We start from the raw sequence: 19,774 nt of genomic DNA, 5'->3' as shown, positions 1-19,774 counted from the left end.
GCCCTACTGAACCTAAAACTCTTTGTGAACAAGTAACTTACTTGCACTTTTAGAGAGCCACATACACCAAGCAACTCCTTCTGTTGTGGTGTGGCCAGCTCCTCTTTCGCAGTCTCTGAACATTCCACTAGAATAAATATAAAAATCTTATCCCCAGCGCATTTGTTAAGCAGCTTAAATGGCTCTGATATGAACTGGTAGATATGTTAGTATCAAGGAACTACAGAAATAGGGCTGGAGAGATGGCTCAGTGGTTAAGAGCACTTCCTGTTCTTGGACCTAAGTTCAAATCCCAGCACCATGTCAGGTGGCTCACAACTGCCAGTTAACTCTACTGCTAGGGAAATTTAAGCCTCTCTGCAGCAGTTGTACGCGTGTGCATGTGTGCATGCACACACACACACAAACACAAACACCAATACCAAAAGGAAAATACAGAGAAAGCCAACCATAGCATTGCGCATCTGTAATCTCAGCAACAAGGAGCTAGCAGCAAACAGGTTCTCTTTGGACTAGGAGTTCAAAGTCAGTCTCGGCTACATAGTGAGAATAGCCTGTGCTTAAATGAGATCCTGTCTAAAAAATTACAAATAAAATAAAAATAGAAGAGAAAACTATGAAATTTGTGGAGAAGAAATGTGTCAAATAGAAACCAAAAAAAAGTGATGAAAAAAATGGAAAAGATAAAATAGAACAGCAATATCTGTAGAAAACAAGATGAAAATAGGACAAAATATAGTTGGAAAGCAATGGAAATTCAGTATAAATTGAGATTAATGGATGCTAAAAGAGAATTTTGAACATGACCAGAAGACAAAATGTAACTTTTTAGATGTGGTTTTGCTATGTCACCTGGGCTGTTGTTTAACCCACGATCCTTCTACCTCTTGAGTGTTGAGATAACACATGTGCCACCACAGCTAGATTAAAAGAACAGAGTTCAAACAGAAATTTCACTGTATCAAAACAAGTCCCAGTGAGAATTGTGAGATAAAATAGTCAAATAGTCATGTATATAAAATATTCTACTCCACAGTCTACTAAGCAGAAATTCTTTTTTTTTTTTTTAATTAAGATTTATTTATTATGAATACAGTGCTCTGCTTGCATGTACCCCTGCAGCCCAGGAGAGGACACCAGATCACATTATAGATGGTTGTGAGCCACCATGTGGTTGCTGGGAATTGAACTCAGGATCTTTGCAAGAGCAGTCAGTATTCTTAATCTCTGAGCCATCTCTCCAGCCCCAACAGATATTCTTTGTACCAAACAAATAAAAAAATAAAATAAAATCATAGGGTGGACCTCTATGGCTTTGCAACAAGCCTAGGCCTTTTTGTAGACAATTCCTCGGAGACATGCTGCTGTCCTTATATTTAGCTCTGTGTAGAGATGGAATGGCTAACCATGACATAACACCAAATGATCACATTGAGTCTCTCTTTTTGAAATGGACCAAGCCCAACATTTACATGTATACGCACAACAACAATCATTGCAGAGAAACGGTGTGCAGGACATGGGATATAAGCAGGAATACGGACAAATGCACAACAGGAAATCTCTCAGTCCACATCTGTAGCTGTGTAAAGAGTTTCATATCATTTAGGCTCTGTATGGAATGGTGGCATCAGCCACAGCTGTTTCTGCAGCCCTAACGAGAGGTGGCTCCGAGGGAAGTAGCAGGGACAACTGCTAAGGAGAAGTCCGGCAATTCGACTGCCCACACGGTCTGGATTAGAGCAGGTCAGAGTGTGGACGTGTGCAGATAAATGGGTAGTTTCTAACTTGTAGGCCACATGGTCTGGATCCCAGAGATGACTGGAAAACTGATGCGGAAAGGCAGGAGGCAAGTGTTGGATGGATATTTAAGGATGGGCAGAGAGTGGGCTATATAGCTGCTCCACAGAGAGCATCACAGGAAGGAAAGGCCTGTAATAAGAGAACAAAGTGAACATGTCCTTCGCTTTCCCCAGTCACTGTAGTGCTCTCTCAGTGGGATCTACAAGGTGGCCACACTGTTTGAAACAGAGCCATTACATGAGTGACACAACCTTCTCACCAGAGCCAACCTTGTAGCTTTGCTAGATACATTATTACTGCTGGGTATGTAACCAGCCAGCAGCAGAAACCAACACTGGGTGTGGCATGTTTCTGTGAATGAACAAACCAGCTGCCTCAAGATAGCTTGATTATATTGACCATTTCTTTGTGGAATGGAAGATATTTTCTTCCTTCCTTCCTTCCTTCCTTTTAGATTTATTTATTATTATGTATACAGTGCTCTGCCTGCATGTACATCTGTAGCCAGAGGAGGACATCAGATCACATTATAGATGGTTGTGAGCCACCATGTAGTTGCTGGGAATTGAACTCATGACCTCTGGACAAGCAGACAGTGCTCTTAACAGCTGAGCCATCTCCCTAGCCCCAGAAAGATATTTTCAATGAAATAGGTACATATTCTAGATCAATATTTGCCTTCACTGCATTCTAGAACATTCCTGTTAGTGCCACTCTCCAGGGACTCATTGCCGTCATTTTCACTGTATCCTGAACAACAGTGCCTTCTGATTAATAAACTGATCTTGTGTCAAAAGGAAAGTAGCAATCCGTTCATACCCATGGAATTCACTAACCGGACCACGTCTTCATTTCTAGGAAGCAGCTGCCCTCACGGAACAGTACAATGATTATGAAGAAGCTTTGGCTGTTTCAGACAATATCCTGAAAGAGTATGATGCGTACAGTTCACTCATTTGGTTGGTTGTTGAGAAAGGGTCTTACTCTGTAGCCCAGGCTAGCCTTTAACTCACAGTAGTAGCCCTTTGGATGCAGCCTGAGTGACGGGATTATCTGTGCTAATCACCCCATGTGGGTGTGATGTTGTCAGCTGCCATGTGGGTGCTGGGAACTGAACCCAGGTCCTTTAGGAAGAACAGTCAGTGCTTTAAACCGCTGAGCCATCTCTCTAGCCCCATTGCAACTGGATCTCATGGCAATAGTTACTCAATTGAGGCTCCTTCCTCTCTGATGACTCTCTTTTATCAAGCTGACATAAAACTAGCCAGTACACTGAGGAAATATGAGCTATGTACCAATGTCAACTAGGAGCCCATGAGCGACTACAGAAAGGAAGCTGCTGAACACAGTTTCTTCATCTGATAGGTGTCTGCCTGCAGGCTCTGCCAGTAGGAGCAACAGGGTCAATAGAAAGCTGGCAGAAGAGGGTGGCTTCTCTACCACCAACTTCTACCACTCTTCCTGCTTCTCTTTAAAGAGGTAATAAAATGAGGTCATTAGGGGGCTGGGGAGATGGCTCAGCAATTAAGAGCACTGATCTTCCAGAGGACCCAGCTTCAATTCCCAACACCCACATGCTGGCTCACAATTGTCTGTAACTCCAGTTCCAGGGGACTTAACACCATCACACAGACATACATGCAGGCAAAACACCAATACACATATAAATTACTTTTTAAAAAAAAGATGTCATTAATACAGGCCCTAATCCAATGAATATAAGAAGAGACATAGGCATAAGCAATCAAAAAAAAAAAAAAAAAAAAAAAAAAAAAAAAAGATTAGGATAAAGGCACACACATACAAAGATGTGAAGGTGGGACCTAGACAGATGGTTATCTGCAAGCAAAGAGGACAGGTCCCAGAAGATACCAGCCTTGCTGACGCCCTTACCTTTTACTTCGAGCCTCCGATATTATGGGAAAATATATTTCCATTGTATAAATCATTCATCCTTTAATACTTATTTTGTCTTGGATAATTAATGCAACTTCTAATATATAACTTTTATACTCAACTAAATCAGTATCTGTTTTTGCAAAAATGATGCCAACCAACCAAGCAAAGTCCACATAAATCGATCTTTCAAATGTTGTTTTCTCTAATCTTTAGTAACCCAGAGCCTTGCGCATGCTATGCGCGTGCCCCACTATTGAACCATACTCCTTCCAACCGTTCTGCTATACTTCATTTTGAGTTCCTTCTCTCAGAGGCTTGTAGCCCATTTCCCTCTTAATTGCCCCAATTAATGTCTAATTCCCAACGTTAAAAAGATAGCGTTTCCCATTTCGGTTATTAGCTTATTAGCTCTTGTTGCTTAGTAAGTAATACATCAATAAGTAGTCCCCTCTTAGCTGGAGTTTTGCTTTCCTATTTCAATTACCCACAGACAACATAGCTCAAAATATTAAGGATTTCATAAATAATTAACTCATAAATTTTTAGTTGCCATCCTGCTCTGCGTATTATGATGAAAATTTGTTTCACCCTGCTCTGTTCCAGCTGGGTGAACACCCCTTCAATATACCCCAACTTAGAGCCACACAGCTAGCGGTCTTCGCTTTAGATCAACTGTTAAGTACGCAGGGCCTGGACTGGGTCCTCTTTACTTAAGCTTGACGTTAAGCTCTGCCGCCTCCAGCAGCTGACCCAAGTAAGGCAGAAGGCAGGGGCTGTGTGAAGGGATGGGTTTCATCTCCTCTTTCTTCAGGGGGCAGCTTTCCAGATGGCGATTCACCGACTGCCATGCTAAGGTCGCCTCTTGATGAGCGCGATGGCACGCAAACTCCGCTTGTGGGTTACCGGCTTAGACTAGCGAGGTGGGAGCAGAGCTTAAAGGACCAGCGGGGTGGCTTGTTAGGGTCTAGCACGAGCTGTGAGTGCTCCATCTGAAGCGCCGGGACCCGGGGGAGGCGGTGTCCCAGGGCATTGGCAAGCTCGTGTGTCGTTAAGGAAGATTCTGAGCATCCGTTTTATAACAAGCCACTGCAGAGCCCCGTGAGGCCAAGAGAACGCCTCTGGAATTAAAGCACGATCGGACCCTGGTTTCGTCACGTTTGAAATTATGTAAGCTAGAGCGGGGCACCGAACCTTTCCCGAGGTTCTGTTTCGCTTCCCCCCTCCCCCCCGCCAGACGGAGGGTGACAGTCCCCGCCGCGCTGAGCGCCCGCGCGCCCTGCCGTCGCGCCCCTCTAGGTCTCCGTGCTGCGGCCCCGGAGCTCCAGGCAGCAAGCAGGCAGGCAGGCGACAGGCGGGCGGGCGGGCAGGGAGGGAAGGAGGCGGCGCCGCGAACTCGCCACGGGTGCTGCTGGGCCGCGCTCCCCGCGTTTGAAGTCTCCGGCGCGGCCTCTGGTTGGCGGGCGCGGGTCACGTGCGCGCGGGCAGGAGTTTCCCCCGACAGCTGGAGGCTGCGTGGGATCCGGCGGCCGTAGCGGTGGCGGCGGCGGCGGCGGCGGTGGCGGCTGCAGCTCGCGGCGCGGCCTTCCCCGCCCCCCTCGCCTCCGCGCTTCCGCCGGCCACTCACCTCGGCGCTGACACCACCGGCCGCGGCCTCGCGGGCCTCGGCAGCGAGCATGGGCGACAAGAAGAGCCCCACCAGGTACGGCGCCCGCCGGCGGGGGCGGCACGGGGTGTGTGTGTGTGTGCGTGTGTGTGTGTGTGTGTGTGTGTGTGCGCGTGTGGACCGGGGACGCGGGTGCGGCGCCGCGCGCGGCTGCCCACAATGGGCCGCGATGGCGGCCCGGGGTCAGCGGCCGCGCTCCCCTCCCCCGCGCGGCGCCCGGCGCGGGGGGCGGGGGTCGCGGGCCGGGCGGGGCGGGGCACGGGGCCGGGCGCGGCCCTGCCGCTGACCCCGCGCTGCGTCGTGTCCGGTTGTGTCCTGCAGGCCGAAGCGGCAGCCGAAGCCCGCCTCGGATGAGGGCTACTGGGACTGCAGCGTCTGCACCTTCCGGAACAGCGCCGAGGCCTTCAAGTGCATGATGTGCGATGTGCGGAAGGGCACCTCCACCCGGTGAGTCCCGCGCGCCCTCCCGCCCGCCCGCGGCCGGAGGTCCCCGGTTCCTCCCCCGCGCAACGCGGGACGGCGGGGCGGCCAGCCCGGCGGCGGTCGCGGGACGATGCGACCCCGCTCGGCCCGGGGCTTGCGGCGAGGGGGCGGCGGTGGCGGCGGCCGCTGCGGAGGATGGATTAATTGTTCAAGGGGGTCGCTGGCTGCTGCCGTTCTGTGCGTGGCCGGTGCAGTGCCCTCTCCCCGGCCAGGCACCGAGACGTTGGCCGCATTGTTGTGTTAGTGTGCGGGGAGGGGTGGGGGGTGGGATGGAAGAGAGGCCGCGATGTCATCCCTCCCTCCGGGGGGCGGGGGAGCTGTCTGGTTGTAGGATCGTAATAGATTAAACTTTCTTAGTAATGCATGTCCGGAAGGGTCAGGCCAGGGTTTTGCGTCTTGGTTTTTGTTCCGTTTCTGTGATATTTTACAATTAGATAGTTAGTTGGGGGGCGAGCCCAGGAACACCGTTTTTTCTTTTTTTAAACTCGATCATCTGAATGTCGTTACACAAACGAGATTACGCGATCTTTGCCTGTTTCCAGCCCCAAACTTGTGGTATGGTAGGCATATAGTATTATAATTGTCTTAAAAAACATTTAAAAGAATTAAATCTAGGAAATTCAAAGTCTGTGGCCTTCTTGATCTGTCTCTACTTGGTCATAGTTCCTTTGCAGGAAGGCAGCCTTTGAGTTCATGTCTTAGTGTCCTGTTATTGGTAGCAATATTTAGATAAGGTATTTATTTTGATAAAATGAAGCCTATTTAAAATATACATTACCACAGTAAGAGCACTGGGAAGTCTCTTGTTGCTTGAAAAAGATGGCCTATATAATTTTGACATATTCTTAATAGTCCAAGTTATTTCTAAAAATGAGGTTTCCTGCTTTTTTTTGTTTTTGTTTTTTGTTTTTTCGATACAGAGTTTCTCTGTGTTATCTTGGCTGTTCTGGACTTGCTTTGTAGACCAGGCTGGCCTTGAACTGACAGTGGTCTGTCTGCCTCTGCCTCCCAAGTGCTGGGATTGAAGGTGTGCGCCACTACGCCTGGCACAGTCTCCTGCTTTTCAAATGCAATTTGTAGAGTTTTATTAAAAATTTAAGTGTAGAGACATGTCAGAATTGTAATGTTTCTATAGTACTGGTTGCTTTCGACATACTTGTAAGTCTCAATAGGCTTTTACTGTGAATTCTTATTTACATTAAGTACAATATTTTCAACATTCCCCCCCCCCCCCACAGGGTTTCTCTGTGTACCCTTGGCTGTCCTGGACTCATTTTGTAGACCAGGCTGGCCTCGAACTACAGAGATCCACTTGCCTTTGCCTCCCGAACCACACCCGGCTCAGCATTTCTTGATGTCTATTAAAAAGCAAGTTTTTAAATACCTTCTAAATTCAAGGAAAGATTCTAAAAAGAGAAACCACTTGCTATTTTTGGACTCATGTTTTAAGTGTTTTGAAAAGCAGAGTGCCTATGTCTGCATAAGGATGGAGGTGGCTTAGTGTATAGTGCGTGCATGTGTGTGTGTGTGTGTGTGTGTGTGTGTGTGTACGTGTATATTTGTAAAGAAGCGATATGTATTGTTTGATTTTTTTTTTTTTTTTTTTGAGGCAGGCCTTTGAAGTAGAGACAATTACTACAATCCTGATCTCTGCCTCTATATTGCTACTTTGTTTTGTTTTGTCTTTCCTCTGTTTTTTCTTTCTACTAGAGAAACACTGGGATTAGAAGAGCCTGTTTGTTTGCAGGGACAGCAAGGATGGGGGGAAGCTGGTGTCCTGCTCCACAGCCAGTCTTGGGGTTAGAGGAGCCCTGAGAAGTAGAGCAGGTGGTGACACTCGGGAGAGGAGTGGCAGGCTGACCGCGTGGCCTCTGCGAGGAGGAGGACTGCAGAACGCAGGGGAGTGGGCCTGCTTTAAAAGAGGCTTGGGGCCCACCTGGAGGCCCCTGGGCTCTTGTAGGTCCAATTTTTGGTGGTGGAAACATGGCTTGAGGAGGACTCAGAAGCATTGTCATTTGGATTGAGCCTGAAGAGGCTCTGGGCAGCTCAGCAGCAGTCTAAGGGACTCTGTTCCTAAAAGTAAGTAAGTGTCTGCACTGCGACCCTCTCAGCGTCTCCTTCCTCCCCTGAACTGTCTCTTTTCTCTTGACTTTGGCCCTAAGTTAGCGATAGGAGCTCTGATTTCTCTGTTACCTGTTACCTTTTCTTTGCTTTTTCTGAAGTTGAACATGAAATCTACATTTGGATAGAACAGTAGAGCATTGGTAATAAGTAGATACTGGTTATGTACAGAATATTTTCTTGTAGGCATGACGGGAAATAGGATGAGAAGACTGTGGAACACAGGTGGAAAGCAAAAGTTCAGTGGCTGAGAGAAATTATTCGCCCAGTTGACATGTTTATTAGCAGTTAGAGTAATTTAAAGAATAAGGCTGCAAGAACCAAGGCCGGGAGCAGAGCTGCAGGGCGGAGGGATGCACCTTGCTAATGACTTGTTTGTGCGACCACAGCCAGCATTGGGATCCCTTGGGTCAGAACGACCTCTGAACTGAATCTGTCTTAGTTGTCAAATGTGAGGCCAAGCCTATGTCATTCTAGAAGTCTGAAACTTTTTCTTTCTTAAGTCTCTATAGAAGATGTGTTCATAATGTTTCTTGAAAGATTTGACTGGAATAGGATACATACTTAGACACACACACACACACACACAGTTTAAAAACATCTGATTCAGATGCTTTATACTGGAACGGATGGTTACTTTCTTTGGCTGCATCTTTGGTTGGTTTTGTCCTTCAGATAATGGGGTTATATTCAGACCATGTTTGTCATTGGGCATAGCTTCAATTCCTTAGTTAAAAAATTACATCCTATAAATTTATGCCACTTATATCATGCATTTCATTTTGTATTTGATGCCTTTAGTTTTAATTTGATTAATCCTTTAAAAATCCTAGACTGTAAACAAGAAGATAGTTCAAAGATCTTAAGTTTCTATATTGTGCTTTTATGTCCTTTGAGGCAGCATTGCCCTGGAGTTCAGGCTAACCTTGAACATACAGAATTCCTCTTGCCTTAGTCTCCTGAGTGCTAGGAGTATTGTAAAAACAAAACAAAAATATCCCATACACAGCCAAACAAAACCCCAAACAAACACACATAAAAAACAAACCAAATAAAACCAAAAAACCCCAAAATCATTCCCCCTCTAATCCATCCAAGCCAAAACAATGATAACAACCTAACAAAACCAGAATAGGCACTATTGTAACGTTGTTAGAGGGCCTGCCCAGTCTCCTGTATAGCTGGCTTTTGTTTTAAAGTCAGCAAATATAATATATAATAATAATATAATAAATAAAGGCATGCAAAGACTTTAGGAAATGAACTGTTCACTTTTGTAGAAAGGGAAGTGTTTAGCATTGCCTGTGAAGGTATTAATTGCTGGATGATTGAATTAAGATGAACGTGTTTATGAGGGAATCAAAAATTACTGTCTTGCATAAGTTAATTAGCAGGTAGATATAAGGGTGATCACGCTGTTTGCTTTGGATTCGAACTGTAGTCTGACTGATAGCTGGTAAGTCATCCTAGTCCTTAGCATTCAAGCATAACAGGTAATGTAGCTTTTTAGGGTAGGTTTCTCTTTGTGTCATAGCTTGGGGGTATATAGAAAAGCTGTCGGTAGTAAAGTACTGGTTTCTATGGTAGGCAAGAGTCTGGTAACAGGTTCGTGTCTCACACGAGCCATTTCAGCATCAGCATCATTTCTTTAGTGTCTGGTTGTACAAAACCTGACTTAGGTACTCACTATCGTGAGGAAATTTTGTTTCTTTGCTTTTGGTAGTGTTTTGTTTTTTGTTTGTTTGTTTGTTTTTTTGAGACAGGGTTTCTCTGTGTAGCCTTGGCTGTCCTGGAACACACTACGTAGACCAGGTTGGCCTTGATTTTATAGAGATCACCTGTCTCTGCCTCCCAGGTGCTGGGATTAAAGGCATGTACCACCACTGCCTGGCATTTGGTATTTTTTGTTGTTGTTGATGAGGAACACTATGGACTATATACAGTTTTATAAGTGAGGGTCGTTGGTTAAGAGTACCAGGTGCGCTTCCAGAGGACCTGGATTGTCCCCAGCTTTCATGTGGCAGCTCACAGTTGTTTGTAACTCCAATCCTAGGGGCTCTGATGGCCTCTTCGTGGTGTATAGACAAAGATGCAGGCAAACTACTCATACACATAAAATAAATAAATCAGTAAAAGTAAGTTCTTCATTTGAGGTGGGTTATGTGTTTAGTGTGAGCTGAAGAGATGACAGTAACCTAAAATGTGCGTACAGTTTATAGCTAACACAGAGTTATGGTTAGGATGTGATAAATGGTAAAAGTTATTTCAGCTTTTATGAAGTAGGAATAAATTGTGAAGTCTACATTTTGAAGAAACCATAAAGCTACCAACTGTGACTTGGTGAAAGTCTTTACAGCTTACCTGTTATCTGTCACAGTGGCTTTCTGTTAGTTGCGGTTTGGCACCAACTCTTCTAGACACTTGGTATAGAAGTAAGAGAAGCCAAACAAGGGCCATCGGATTGGGTTTTCTTTTGCAGTAGGGTTCCAGACCTTCCGCCACCTGAGGACTATTTGTACTTGTTATTTAGGGACTTGCTCTCAAGGGTTTACCCTCTGCTTATCAATGGTTAAAGAACTCATACAAGTTCATTGTCTACAGGAACATTGTGAAAGGGGACAAGTGTTTGGATAGTATCTAGTCATGATTTTCAAAGTGTCAAAGGAGGAGCCCCGGAGCGCTGAGCACTTTTGTAATAGTGAACCTGTGACACCCAAGTTGTTTTCACTTTTCACTGTTAACCATGTGAACAGTGCACCGGCAGTGGCAAGGAAAAGTCTCCGTTTAGTGTGAGTCACAGCAGAGGCACCACATGCCATTACTTTCAGTGTACCCTTTCCCACCAGCTAGTGAAAGCCCATCCCCCCCCTCGTGTCACCTCAGAGTGCCTTTGGTGAAGCAGGATAGGAGGCTACTTTTGTTGCCTCTTTGCTCTTAGTAGTCACCACAGCAGGAAGTGCAGGCAGAGCACTCTGCTGAAGACGAAGCGAAGACACTTGGCTGCTTCTTGCTATCTTCATTCTCAGGAAGCAGCCTCCACTTGAAAGGCTACCTGGAGAACCATTTACAGATACTTTCGGAAAGTAAGTGCAGTTGAGTCTGTCATTTCTGGAGAAAAATTGATGGCATTTTTATCAGTGATATAAATCAAGTGAAAACTGTATATTTTTAAAACCCATAATCACAATAGTGAGCTTTGGTGCTTCTGAATACTTATTTTTGTGTGCACCCTTTTTCTTTCTGGTAAGGTTGGTGATGATATCAGTGAATGTAATTTCTGATATTTTCATGAAATGTCTCCACATGTGGGAGCTCTGTATTATTTAGTGAGCTATAATTTCCTTATAATCAATGCAGTGTGTGGTGTTAAAGAGCTAATGCATGAATAATCAAAGTACTAAACAGAAAGGCTTTTAAGGAAATAACTTGAAAATTTAGCTGATGTGGCTTTAGGTTTTATATTGCAACTGAACTTTAAGAAACAGCTACTTGGAAAGAAGAATATCCACAATTATGTGAAAAAGCAGTTGAGGCTGGGTGTGGTGGCGTGTGCTTGTAGCCTTGGAAGTAGACACAGACACATTGCAAGCTTAGGGTCAATCTGGGCTACAAATTAAGACACTGTCTTTTAAAAAAGAAAAGAAAAATCTTTTTCTTTTTTAATATACCTATTGGAGTCTAGGTATATTTCATATTCTAGGACCAAGATAACATGGTGCAGGAAGTTAAATACATAACTAGGTGTGACAGAATACACTTTGGTTGACCAGATGTGGAAAGCTTGCCAAAAAAAAAAAAAAAAGGTACTGTATACAAAGTTATCTTTATTTTAGAAAATACAGAGGTTTCCCCCCTTATAGGGAATATGTCATTTAATTAAAATGTGACATGTTTTAGAATGAGCTAACAAATGTGCATTATACATTTGTGTGGTTTCTGGACATGGTAAAGCATGTGCCCTGTCGCTGAGCCCTGTCATAGGTGAGAAAATATAAGCAGAGGCTGAAGAAATTGCTTAGGTTAAGAGTGCTGGCTGCCCTTCCAGAGGATCATGGTTCAATTCCCAGGATCTAGCTCCAGTCCCAGAGAAATCTGGTGACCTCTTCTGATCTCCTTGGGCTTTGCATATGTATGATGCACTTACATGCATGTAAGTACTCATATACATAAAATAAAAGTAAAATTTCACAAACCACATAAACATAGCTTTTAAGAGCACGAAGAGGGAACTTGTGTGAGTTGCTGGCCTGTTACAGTATTACAGGCCTGGGGTTCTCTGTGTAGTGTAGGTTGACCTGAGCAGATACTCTTTGTCCTTACTTGTTTTTTTGTTTGTTTGTTTGTTTGTTTTTTGTTTTTCGAGACAGAGTCTCTCTGTGTAGCCTTGACTGTCCCGGAATCGCTTTGTAGACCAGGCTGGCCTCAAACTCACAGTGATCCACCTGCCTCTGCCTCCTGAGCCCTGGGGTTAAAGGCGTGTGCCACCACTGTCCAGCTTCTTTGTCCTTACTTGGTCTGATAACTGATGATGCCTTTTTTTTTTTTTTAATAAGATCTGTTGACTTAATGTCAGTCTTCTTTCAGTGTCATTCTCTTGGTCTTTGTTGCCAGCTTTTGTTTTTGAATTAAAATATTCCTTCTTTGATGCCATCAATACTCTTTTTTTCTTAGTAAGTCTCTGAAATTAATTTTTGCCTGGTCATATCTGACTTTTCTGTATTCCTACCCTTGTGTGTGGCATGAATCTTTTCTATTACCTAAGCTAGAAACCATTTCTCAGCTTTAACTCCAATGTAGTGTTGCTCCATATACAGTCTTCCACGGGTTGTGTCTCACATCCTTCTTCCAGTGCTGTAGTCACAGTTCGGAAACCTGTGCCATTTCTTTCATGAGATACTAGATTTCTAGATCTTTTTCTCAAAATGATGCACATATCTTTTTAACAAACCTACATAATCCTGGTCCTGGTATGCTTTTTAAAGAGTGGCCACTGAGTAAGTGAGGAGCAGCAGGGCATGGTGCTCAGGGTTACTGTTGTCCCTGGGCAAGACTATTTCTCTTTGCCTCAGATCGGGAGGCAGTGACAGACAAGGAACAATTCTGCTACGCACTGGCTTGGTGAGCCAGTGAGTTTAGTTGGGTTACTTACAAGTGGAACATGCACCGCCCAAGAAGAGTTTTCCTTCTACCACTTGTTTCTGTATTTTCGTGGAGAAGAAGGGGGACGCGTGCACCTTCTTAGATGCCTGTGCTTTCCTTCCAGTTAGGAAGTGTCTTGTGCAGCCACGTGACTTCAGAGTTCCTTAACATCCCCCTCTGTTCTCTAGGTCTTTCTTTTTTCTTGTGGTCCCCTTTCAACATAATCCCTGAGCCCAGTTGTAAAATTATTCAGGGCGGAGCATTGTGCTATTATCCTCAGTGAGAGCTACACTTATCCTTAGCACTTTGACTGGTTATGAGTCTCTGCAGTCGTCACTGACCCTACAGAATGAAGTTTCTCTGGCCAAAACCCACAGCAGTGGTATTCCATGGGTATAGACATAGAAGGCGGCGTGGTGGGTTTTGGTAAATGGACACGCTGGAGAACAGAGCTCCTCAACATTCATCCATTCACCCAGCATCATATCCAGTTAGAAAACAAAAAACCAAAAACTCGACAGCAGTAATCTCCTCAGCCCCAGCCTCTTCTCCAAACTAATAAGTAGTTTCTACTTATTAGGAGCAGGAAGGTAGTTGAGTGGACTCACGTCAGTCATGGCACTAGTGCACCACCAGTTGGTGTGCTGACAGTTTCAGCATGAAGGATACCCTGCTGAGTAAGACCATTGGCAGAGTTCTTCATCAGCCTTTGTAGCCTCTCTGTACTAAGAGTCGTCCCAGCTGGTAGGGAGTGTGTTTTGAACTCAGCCTATCCTGCCTATGCCCGGCATCCAGAGTTCATGATGGCTTCAGCCATAGTCTTGCCATTGACAGTAGCCTTCTTCGTTTCTGGAGCCTCAGTGATTTTCCCCAGCAGCTCTCGAAGAGGCAACCCACTCTTGTATTGGAATTTTCATTCAGTAGCCATATGGCTTCTTGAAGTGTGTGTTTTCTTCCTCTATCCATGCAAGGTACCATTATGCAGATTCTTTAACCATTGTTTTAACATTTATAGCCACAGGCAGTTGCATGAATTTTTTTCAGTCATCTTGTTGGGTGTTTGTTATTGGCACCTGATCCGGCCATAAACTGAAGAATTTCACACGTGTCCCTGCCATGCTCTTTACATGAATGTGAATTGATTTTCTCATTCCTGTGTTTAGCTGCTCTTACATATTTTCAGGATGCTTCTTAAATCTGTGTAACATTCAGGTTAGCTTTATGCAATTGAAGCGAGGCAAGTGCAGTGGGTCTTCAGCAGCTAAGAATACTCAAGATAGGAAGAAAGCAAGGTCCACAGCCGCCCCGAGCGCTCCATCAGTTGTTTGGGATAGAGCACTGCTTGTTTGTAACCAAACACAGACATGGATGAGCTGCCTGTGTCTCGTGCATTCTCAACTCTCACCCTTTTCCTACTCTGCTTTTCTCCTGCTGAGATAAAACCAACCAGCCAAAAGCAGCTTGGGAAGAAAGGGATTATGTCTCACATATCATAGTGTGTCACCGAGGGAACCTGGACGTAGGAACTGCAGCATGGAGGGCTGCTGCTTGCTGCTTGGCTCCCTCGGACCAGCTCTGCTTATATAACCCACGACTCATGCCCAGGGATGGCACTCCCATAGTGGGCTGGGCCCTCTACTATCTGTTAGTAGTTGAGAAATGCGACTCAGACTTGCCCACAGGCCGGGATGATAGAGCAATTCCTTAATTGAGGATCCTTCCTCCCAGGTGTGTCAGGTTGGCTACTGAAGCAACTGATGCCTCCCATTTCCCACCCGCCAGGGGTGAGGTGGGGCTAGCTCTAGTGCCTCAGGAGTTGAGCTTTTACTTGCCACAAAGGCTCTAAACTGGCAGCACTGCCACTACTTTATTAGCTACACCTCAGTGTTGAAAGGTCCCAACCTGGGAGATCAGTTCATACTCCCTAAGGGTGGGGTACATAGGATACTCTGAGGATAAATGCTCACTCCTGAGACAAGGTAGATCTATCTGGTAGATAAACCTTTATCCTTTTAAAGCTTCATTAAAGCTTTTCAGAGGCTCACAAGTGCACATTTCCCCTAGAAACTAGCACAACACAGACCAGGCCATATATGCTTTTCAGTGGCGCCCACATGGTGGTTTACAAGGATCTCTAACGCCAGTACTAAAGAATCCTCAGTTTACCCTAGGGCTGGGAAGGAGGAAGGATCATCTAGTCATGGCCTGGTATCAGAGTCAGAGCTGCAACCAGGTAGTCTGACTGCTGCTTGATCTTTTCCTTCCTTCCTTTGGTGGAGAGTTTCTAAAACTAGCTTGCTGGGTGAGACTTTGCTAGCTTCCTTTTCCTTCAGGATTAGCTAGAGTGCCTTTACCCTTAGAGGGATGCTAGCCGTGGCCTGTCAGGCTGTCACTGAGGGATTTTAAACCAAAGGTTCCATCTAAATCCTTGAATGAAACCTTTGGTTTAAAAATCATACTTCTCTTGAATTATTCCATTTAAAGCTTGTAATGAAATAGTATGTCGTTCTGATTTTTAAATAAAGTATTCCTTTCACCAAGTATTTGTAGGACATCGGTAGTGTTTGGTTCTTAGCTTTTTATCCTTTTTATTGTTACATAAGCTGTTCTGTGCTCGACAGTCATCTGCTTTAAATGATTCTGTAGACATTTGATAATATTGTCTGCTTTAGGAACTTGTAGGACTAGAATAAGAGTTGAAAGGCTCTTTCAGGAGCCTCCAGAATGCACGCTCGCTTCCTGGGACAGACTAGTTATGTTTGCTTGATACTCTACGAGGGCTCAGGCAGTCTGCAGAGTGAAGACTGTCAGACGGTGGGAGGATTTTGGTGTTTAATTTCTTAATAAGTTGAGATCACTGTTGTTTGCAGGCCCCTTTAGGATTTTCAGCTACATTTAGATTTTTGTAGCATTGTCCTAAAGAACTAAGAGGCAGGGGTTGGGGATTTAGCTCAGTGGTAGAGCGCTTGCCTAGCTCTGGTCCTCAGCTCTGGAAAAAAAAAAAAAAAAAAAAAAGACAAAATAACAACAACAACAAAAAAGAACTAAGAGATAGTTTTTGGAATGTGCTAGAATGAGGTCTTTCTTGTTCCTATTCTGTCTTTGGACTTGAGGCTCTAGTCTAATATGTTGGTGGGGGAAGGAGATAGGTCAGGCCAATAGCTAGTTAATTTGAGATTAAAGTATCTGGAGGTCTGGGACCTCTTCTGTCTAGCAGAGGTAGAATTTAAGCTCCCTCCCACACATCTTAAGGATTTCTTCTTGTAATTTTCCTCCTATCTAGATGTAGCTGTACATCTTGGCAACTTGTGACATAAAACATTCTTCCTATAAATAGGCACTAGTGAGCAGGACACAGGTGCAGCGCGTGGGAAGCTAGGGGGGAGGATTGTCTGGACCAGTCAGGGCCAGATTTTAGATGAAGCAAGACCACTTGTTCCGGCTGTGTCTGCTTGACTCATAGTGCTTTTTGTTTGTTTCTGTTTTTCGAGACAGAGTTTCTTTATGTAGGTCTGGCTCTCACTCTGTTGACCTGTAAACCAGGATGGCCTTGAACTCAGAGATCTGTCTGCCTCTGCCTCCCAAGTGCTGAGATTAAAGGCCTGTGCTCCCATGGCTAGCTCACATAGGGAATTCTTGCCATTTAACAGAAGTTGTAGCAGGCCTTCTCAACCCGAAGGGGAGCACTCCAGGTCTGGCCAAGGTGAAAATGGTCGCAAGCTCTTCAGAGGTCTCTGAGGCTTGTAGTAGCATGCATACTGTTTTTAATGTTTACATGTCTCTAGTAAACTTAGGAAAAGCCAAAATACAGAGAGCTTGAATTTTAGAGTTCTCTGCAGCCAAGGCTACACAGAGAGACCCTGTCTCAAAACAAAACAAAAATAAACAGAAAAGAGTAAGTAGTTCCTAATTCGATCATTTCTCACAAATTGCTTCAGTGTTTTTATAATCTGCCTGCTTCCCTTCCTCCTTTCCTTAGTGCCTCCTCTTCCCTCCCGCCTACTTGTGAGTGTGGTAGGGGAGGCTGAGAATGAGTTGTAGAGGAATGTTAATTCAGAACATGGCTGCTCCAGCAAGAGATCACATCCAAAGAGCTTCTAGATCTCTGTGATCTGGCTGGAATACAGACACGACTTTAATCCAGGAGACTGAAGCAAACAGATCTTAGTTCAAGGCCAGCCTGGTATAGAGCAAGTATCAGGTAAAGAAAAGCTTAGGTCCAGGCGTGGTGGTACGTACCTTTAATCCCAAATGAAGGTAAAGTTAGTTTGTAGAAGGGAGCACCATATTTGAAAGTGATGTCTAATTGAGTGGCAGAAAATCAGAAGATTTGACAGAATAGGATACACCCAACTGTCAGGAGAAGAGAGAGGAAAGGGAAGCTACTTAAGAGGCAGTTTACAGAGAGAGGAGGCAGTTTTACCAGGACAGTAATAGAGAGATGGGTTGCAGAGAGAGAGAGAGAGACAGAGAGAGACAGAGAGAACTCCGGTAAAGATGGAATAAGCCAGAAAATGAGAAGAATCCAGAAGATTAGAGCAGATTGCTGAGTTAGTTTGAAGCCAAACAGAGCAGTTCCGTGTCAAGAGAGAAGCCAGATTAAATAAATCAGCTGGGAGAGGAATTTGAGCCAGAACAGCTGAGTTGAACCAGCCAGCCCAGAGCTCAGAAAGAACAAGTAAGGGTGAACTTATTCAGCAGTAAGTCTCAGAGGCTGAAACATTCTAGGTCTAGGTTAGATTGTACAGAGACTGGAAGCTTCCAGCACTAGGCCTAGGTTAGCAGAAGGAGGCAGTAAGCCTCCCAGACAACAACTGAATAGGAGAATAAAAGTTACTTTTACAATGAATGGATTTAAAAATATGTGAGTAAATACATTTTCTAGTGTATTGTCGTTGGTAGCCATGTAAGTATCTTGATCGGAACAGTAAGTGTAACGTCTTGCCGTGTAGTGTATGACGGTAAGCAGTGTGTGCTGAAGTGGTCCAGTTGCTAATTTGAAAGCATTCTAGGATAAAAGTGACAACTGAGTTTTGGAAGGTTTTTTGTTTTGTTTCACTGAACCTTCTTAAACCATTTTCTTCTCAAGGGAACCATTGGTTCAAGAGTCACACTTTGGCCTAAATCTCCACCTTGCCATTTGGTGATGTGTAAAAGTGGTATCTGGCATAGTGTAGTGAATTTAGTATGTGTTGGTTATTAATGATTGCAGAGTGTTAATTGAAATTCTCACTGCCTGTATGCATTTTACATAGGAACTGAAAATGTGTAACTGAACTGTAGAGGCCTTTATTATGTGTCTGATTCTCGTATTTCCTGGTTTCCACTTATTTTCTAAGGAACATTTATTTAATTTCATTCACTTTGAGTTACACGCGGTACATTTTATTTTCCCCATTTTACTAGGTAAAGAACTTAGTTTTCTGTGGTTTTATTTTTAAGCACTTAAAAAAAATTTTTTTTAACCACCAATACCATGTATGATTAAAATCAGAGCCAGTAGTTTTATTCTTTCTTCATCACACTTGCTTGGTGACTGTTGACTGCGGAGAACCGTGTAGGAGAAGTAATCACAGCTGTCTAGGCAGGAGTCAGCAGTGCTGTGGTGACGAGAGGCACTGCTAGTGCAGAGGGCATGGAGTGATTGTACGCATGTTCAGGGGAACATTTCTAGGACTGGACTGCTCGTTGTGTGTGGCTATGGGGTAGAAAACTGGGCTGTGTGGAAGGAGCACGCACAAGTGGGTCTGGCTCAGTTGTGTGGCTGCATCGGTAGACTTTTGATAAGCCTTGGGAAGGCAGCCGTTTACTTTCAGCTTCATGAACCCTTAGGTGCCCAGGTGTGAGAGGGTAGATCCCAGTGTGCTTAGGTGTGTGGAGAAGGTCAGGAAAGAGGAGCTCTCGGTACAGGCCTGCTCATCATTGCCGTCGTGCTCAGTGGGAGCCAGGGAAGTGGGCGAGGTAGGTATGAGAGTGGGGGTTAGGAGGACCCTGCAGGGACAGCACCAGTCCTCCCTCTCCAGTGCAAAAGATGGCACCAGTCCTCCCTCTCCAGTGCAAAAGATGGCACCAGGCCTCCCTCTCCAGTGCAAAAGATGGCTGTTGAAAAACAAAGAGCTAGGGAAGGGAGAACGCCGAGGAAGCAGCACTGGAGAGAGTGGCTGCAGAGGCAAGATGAGTGCTCTTCCCGTGAAGCTCCCTGCGACGGCTACATATGTAACACTCATTTACCACACCCAGTGTGACCTCTGTTGTCACAGGTACAGATTTTTTATTTACATGTTACATTGTAAAGGATGATAATACTGCATTTTGCTTGTCTTCAGCTTTTTATAACTGTAACAATTTTTATTGTATAAATAGATTAAATAAAGGAGATTAATAATAAATAGAAAGATCAATAAAATTGTTTTATTAGCTAGCTTTGATGCCCAAAGAAGAATGCTATAATTATTTAGAAATATTTATTTTTAAAACTATGCTTTTTTGTAGGAGGGATAAGTTAGTTATACTTTTTAATGTAGTTCTTATTTGAAATTACAGAATGTAATGTAATTAAAATCCTCAAAACTTCAGGTAGATTCTGGTGTCCAATTTTTGTTTGTTTTTCAAGACAGGGTTTCTCTGTGATAGCCTTGGCTGTCCTGGACTCCTTTTGTAGACCAG

General features: G+C 44.5%; 1 protein-coding gene across 3 annotated transcripts in view; it reads left to right on the top strand.

Annotated features, from left to right (window-relative positions):
* Positions 1 to 5,258: 5,258 nt before the first annotated feature.
* Positions 5,259 to 19,774, top strand: part of Yaf2 (YY1 associated factor 2) — a 64,058-nt gene continuing 49,542 nt past the window's right edge. For 2 of the 3 annotated variants that reach the window (XM_051160238.1, XM_051160240.1), the window contains exon 1: positions 5,687 to 5,812. Coding sequence is in view for 1 of the 3 variants with exons in the window: in XM_051160237.1 (XP_051016194.1) it covers positions 5,376 to 5,401; positions 5,687 to 5,812 (152 nt within the window). In the remaining 2 variants the exon portion in view is untranslated. Of the gene's footprint in view, positions 5,402 to 5,686; positions 5,813 to 19,774 lie in introns of those variants that run through there. The other variant, XM_051160237.1, reaches the window with a different exon arrangement.

This window comes from Acomys russatus, chromosome 17, assembly GCF_903995435.1.
Source record: "Acomys russatus chromosome 17, mAcoRus1.1, whole genome shotgun sequence".
NCBI classification, from domain to species: domain Eukaryota; kingdom Metazoa; phylum Chordata; class Mammalia; order Rodentia; family Muridae; genus Acomys; species Acomys russatus.
This window is presented reverse-complemented; position numbering and strand designations above follow the sequence as displayed.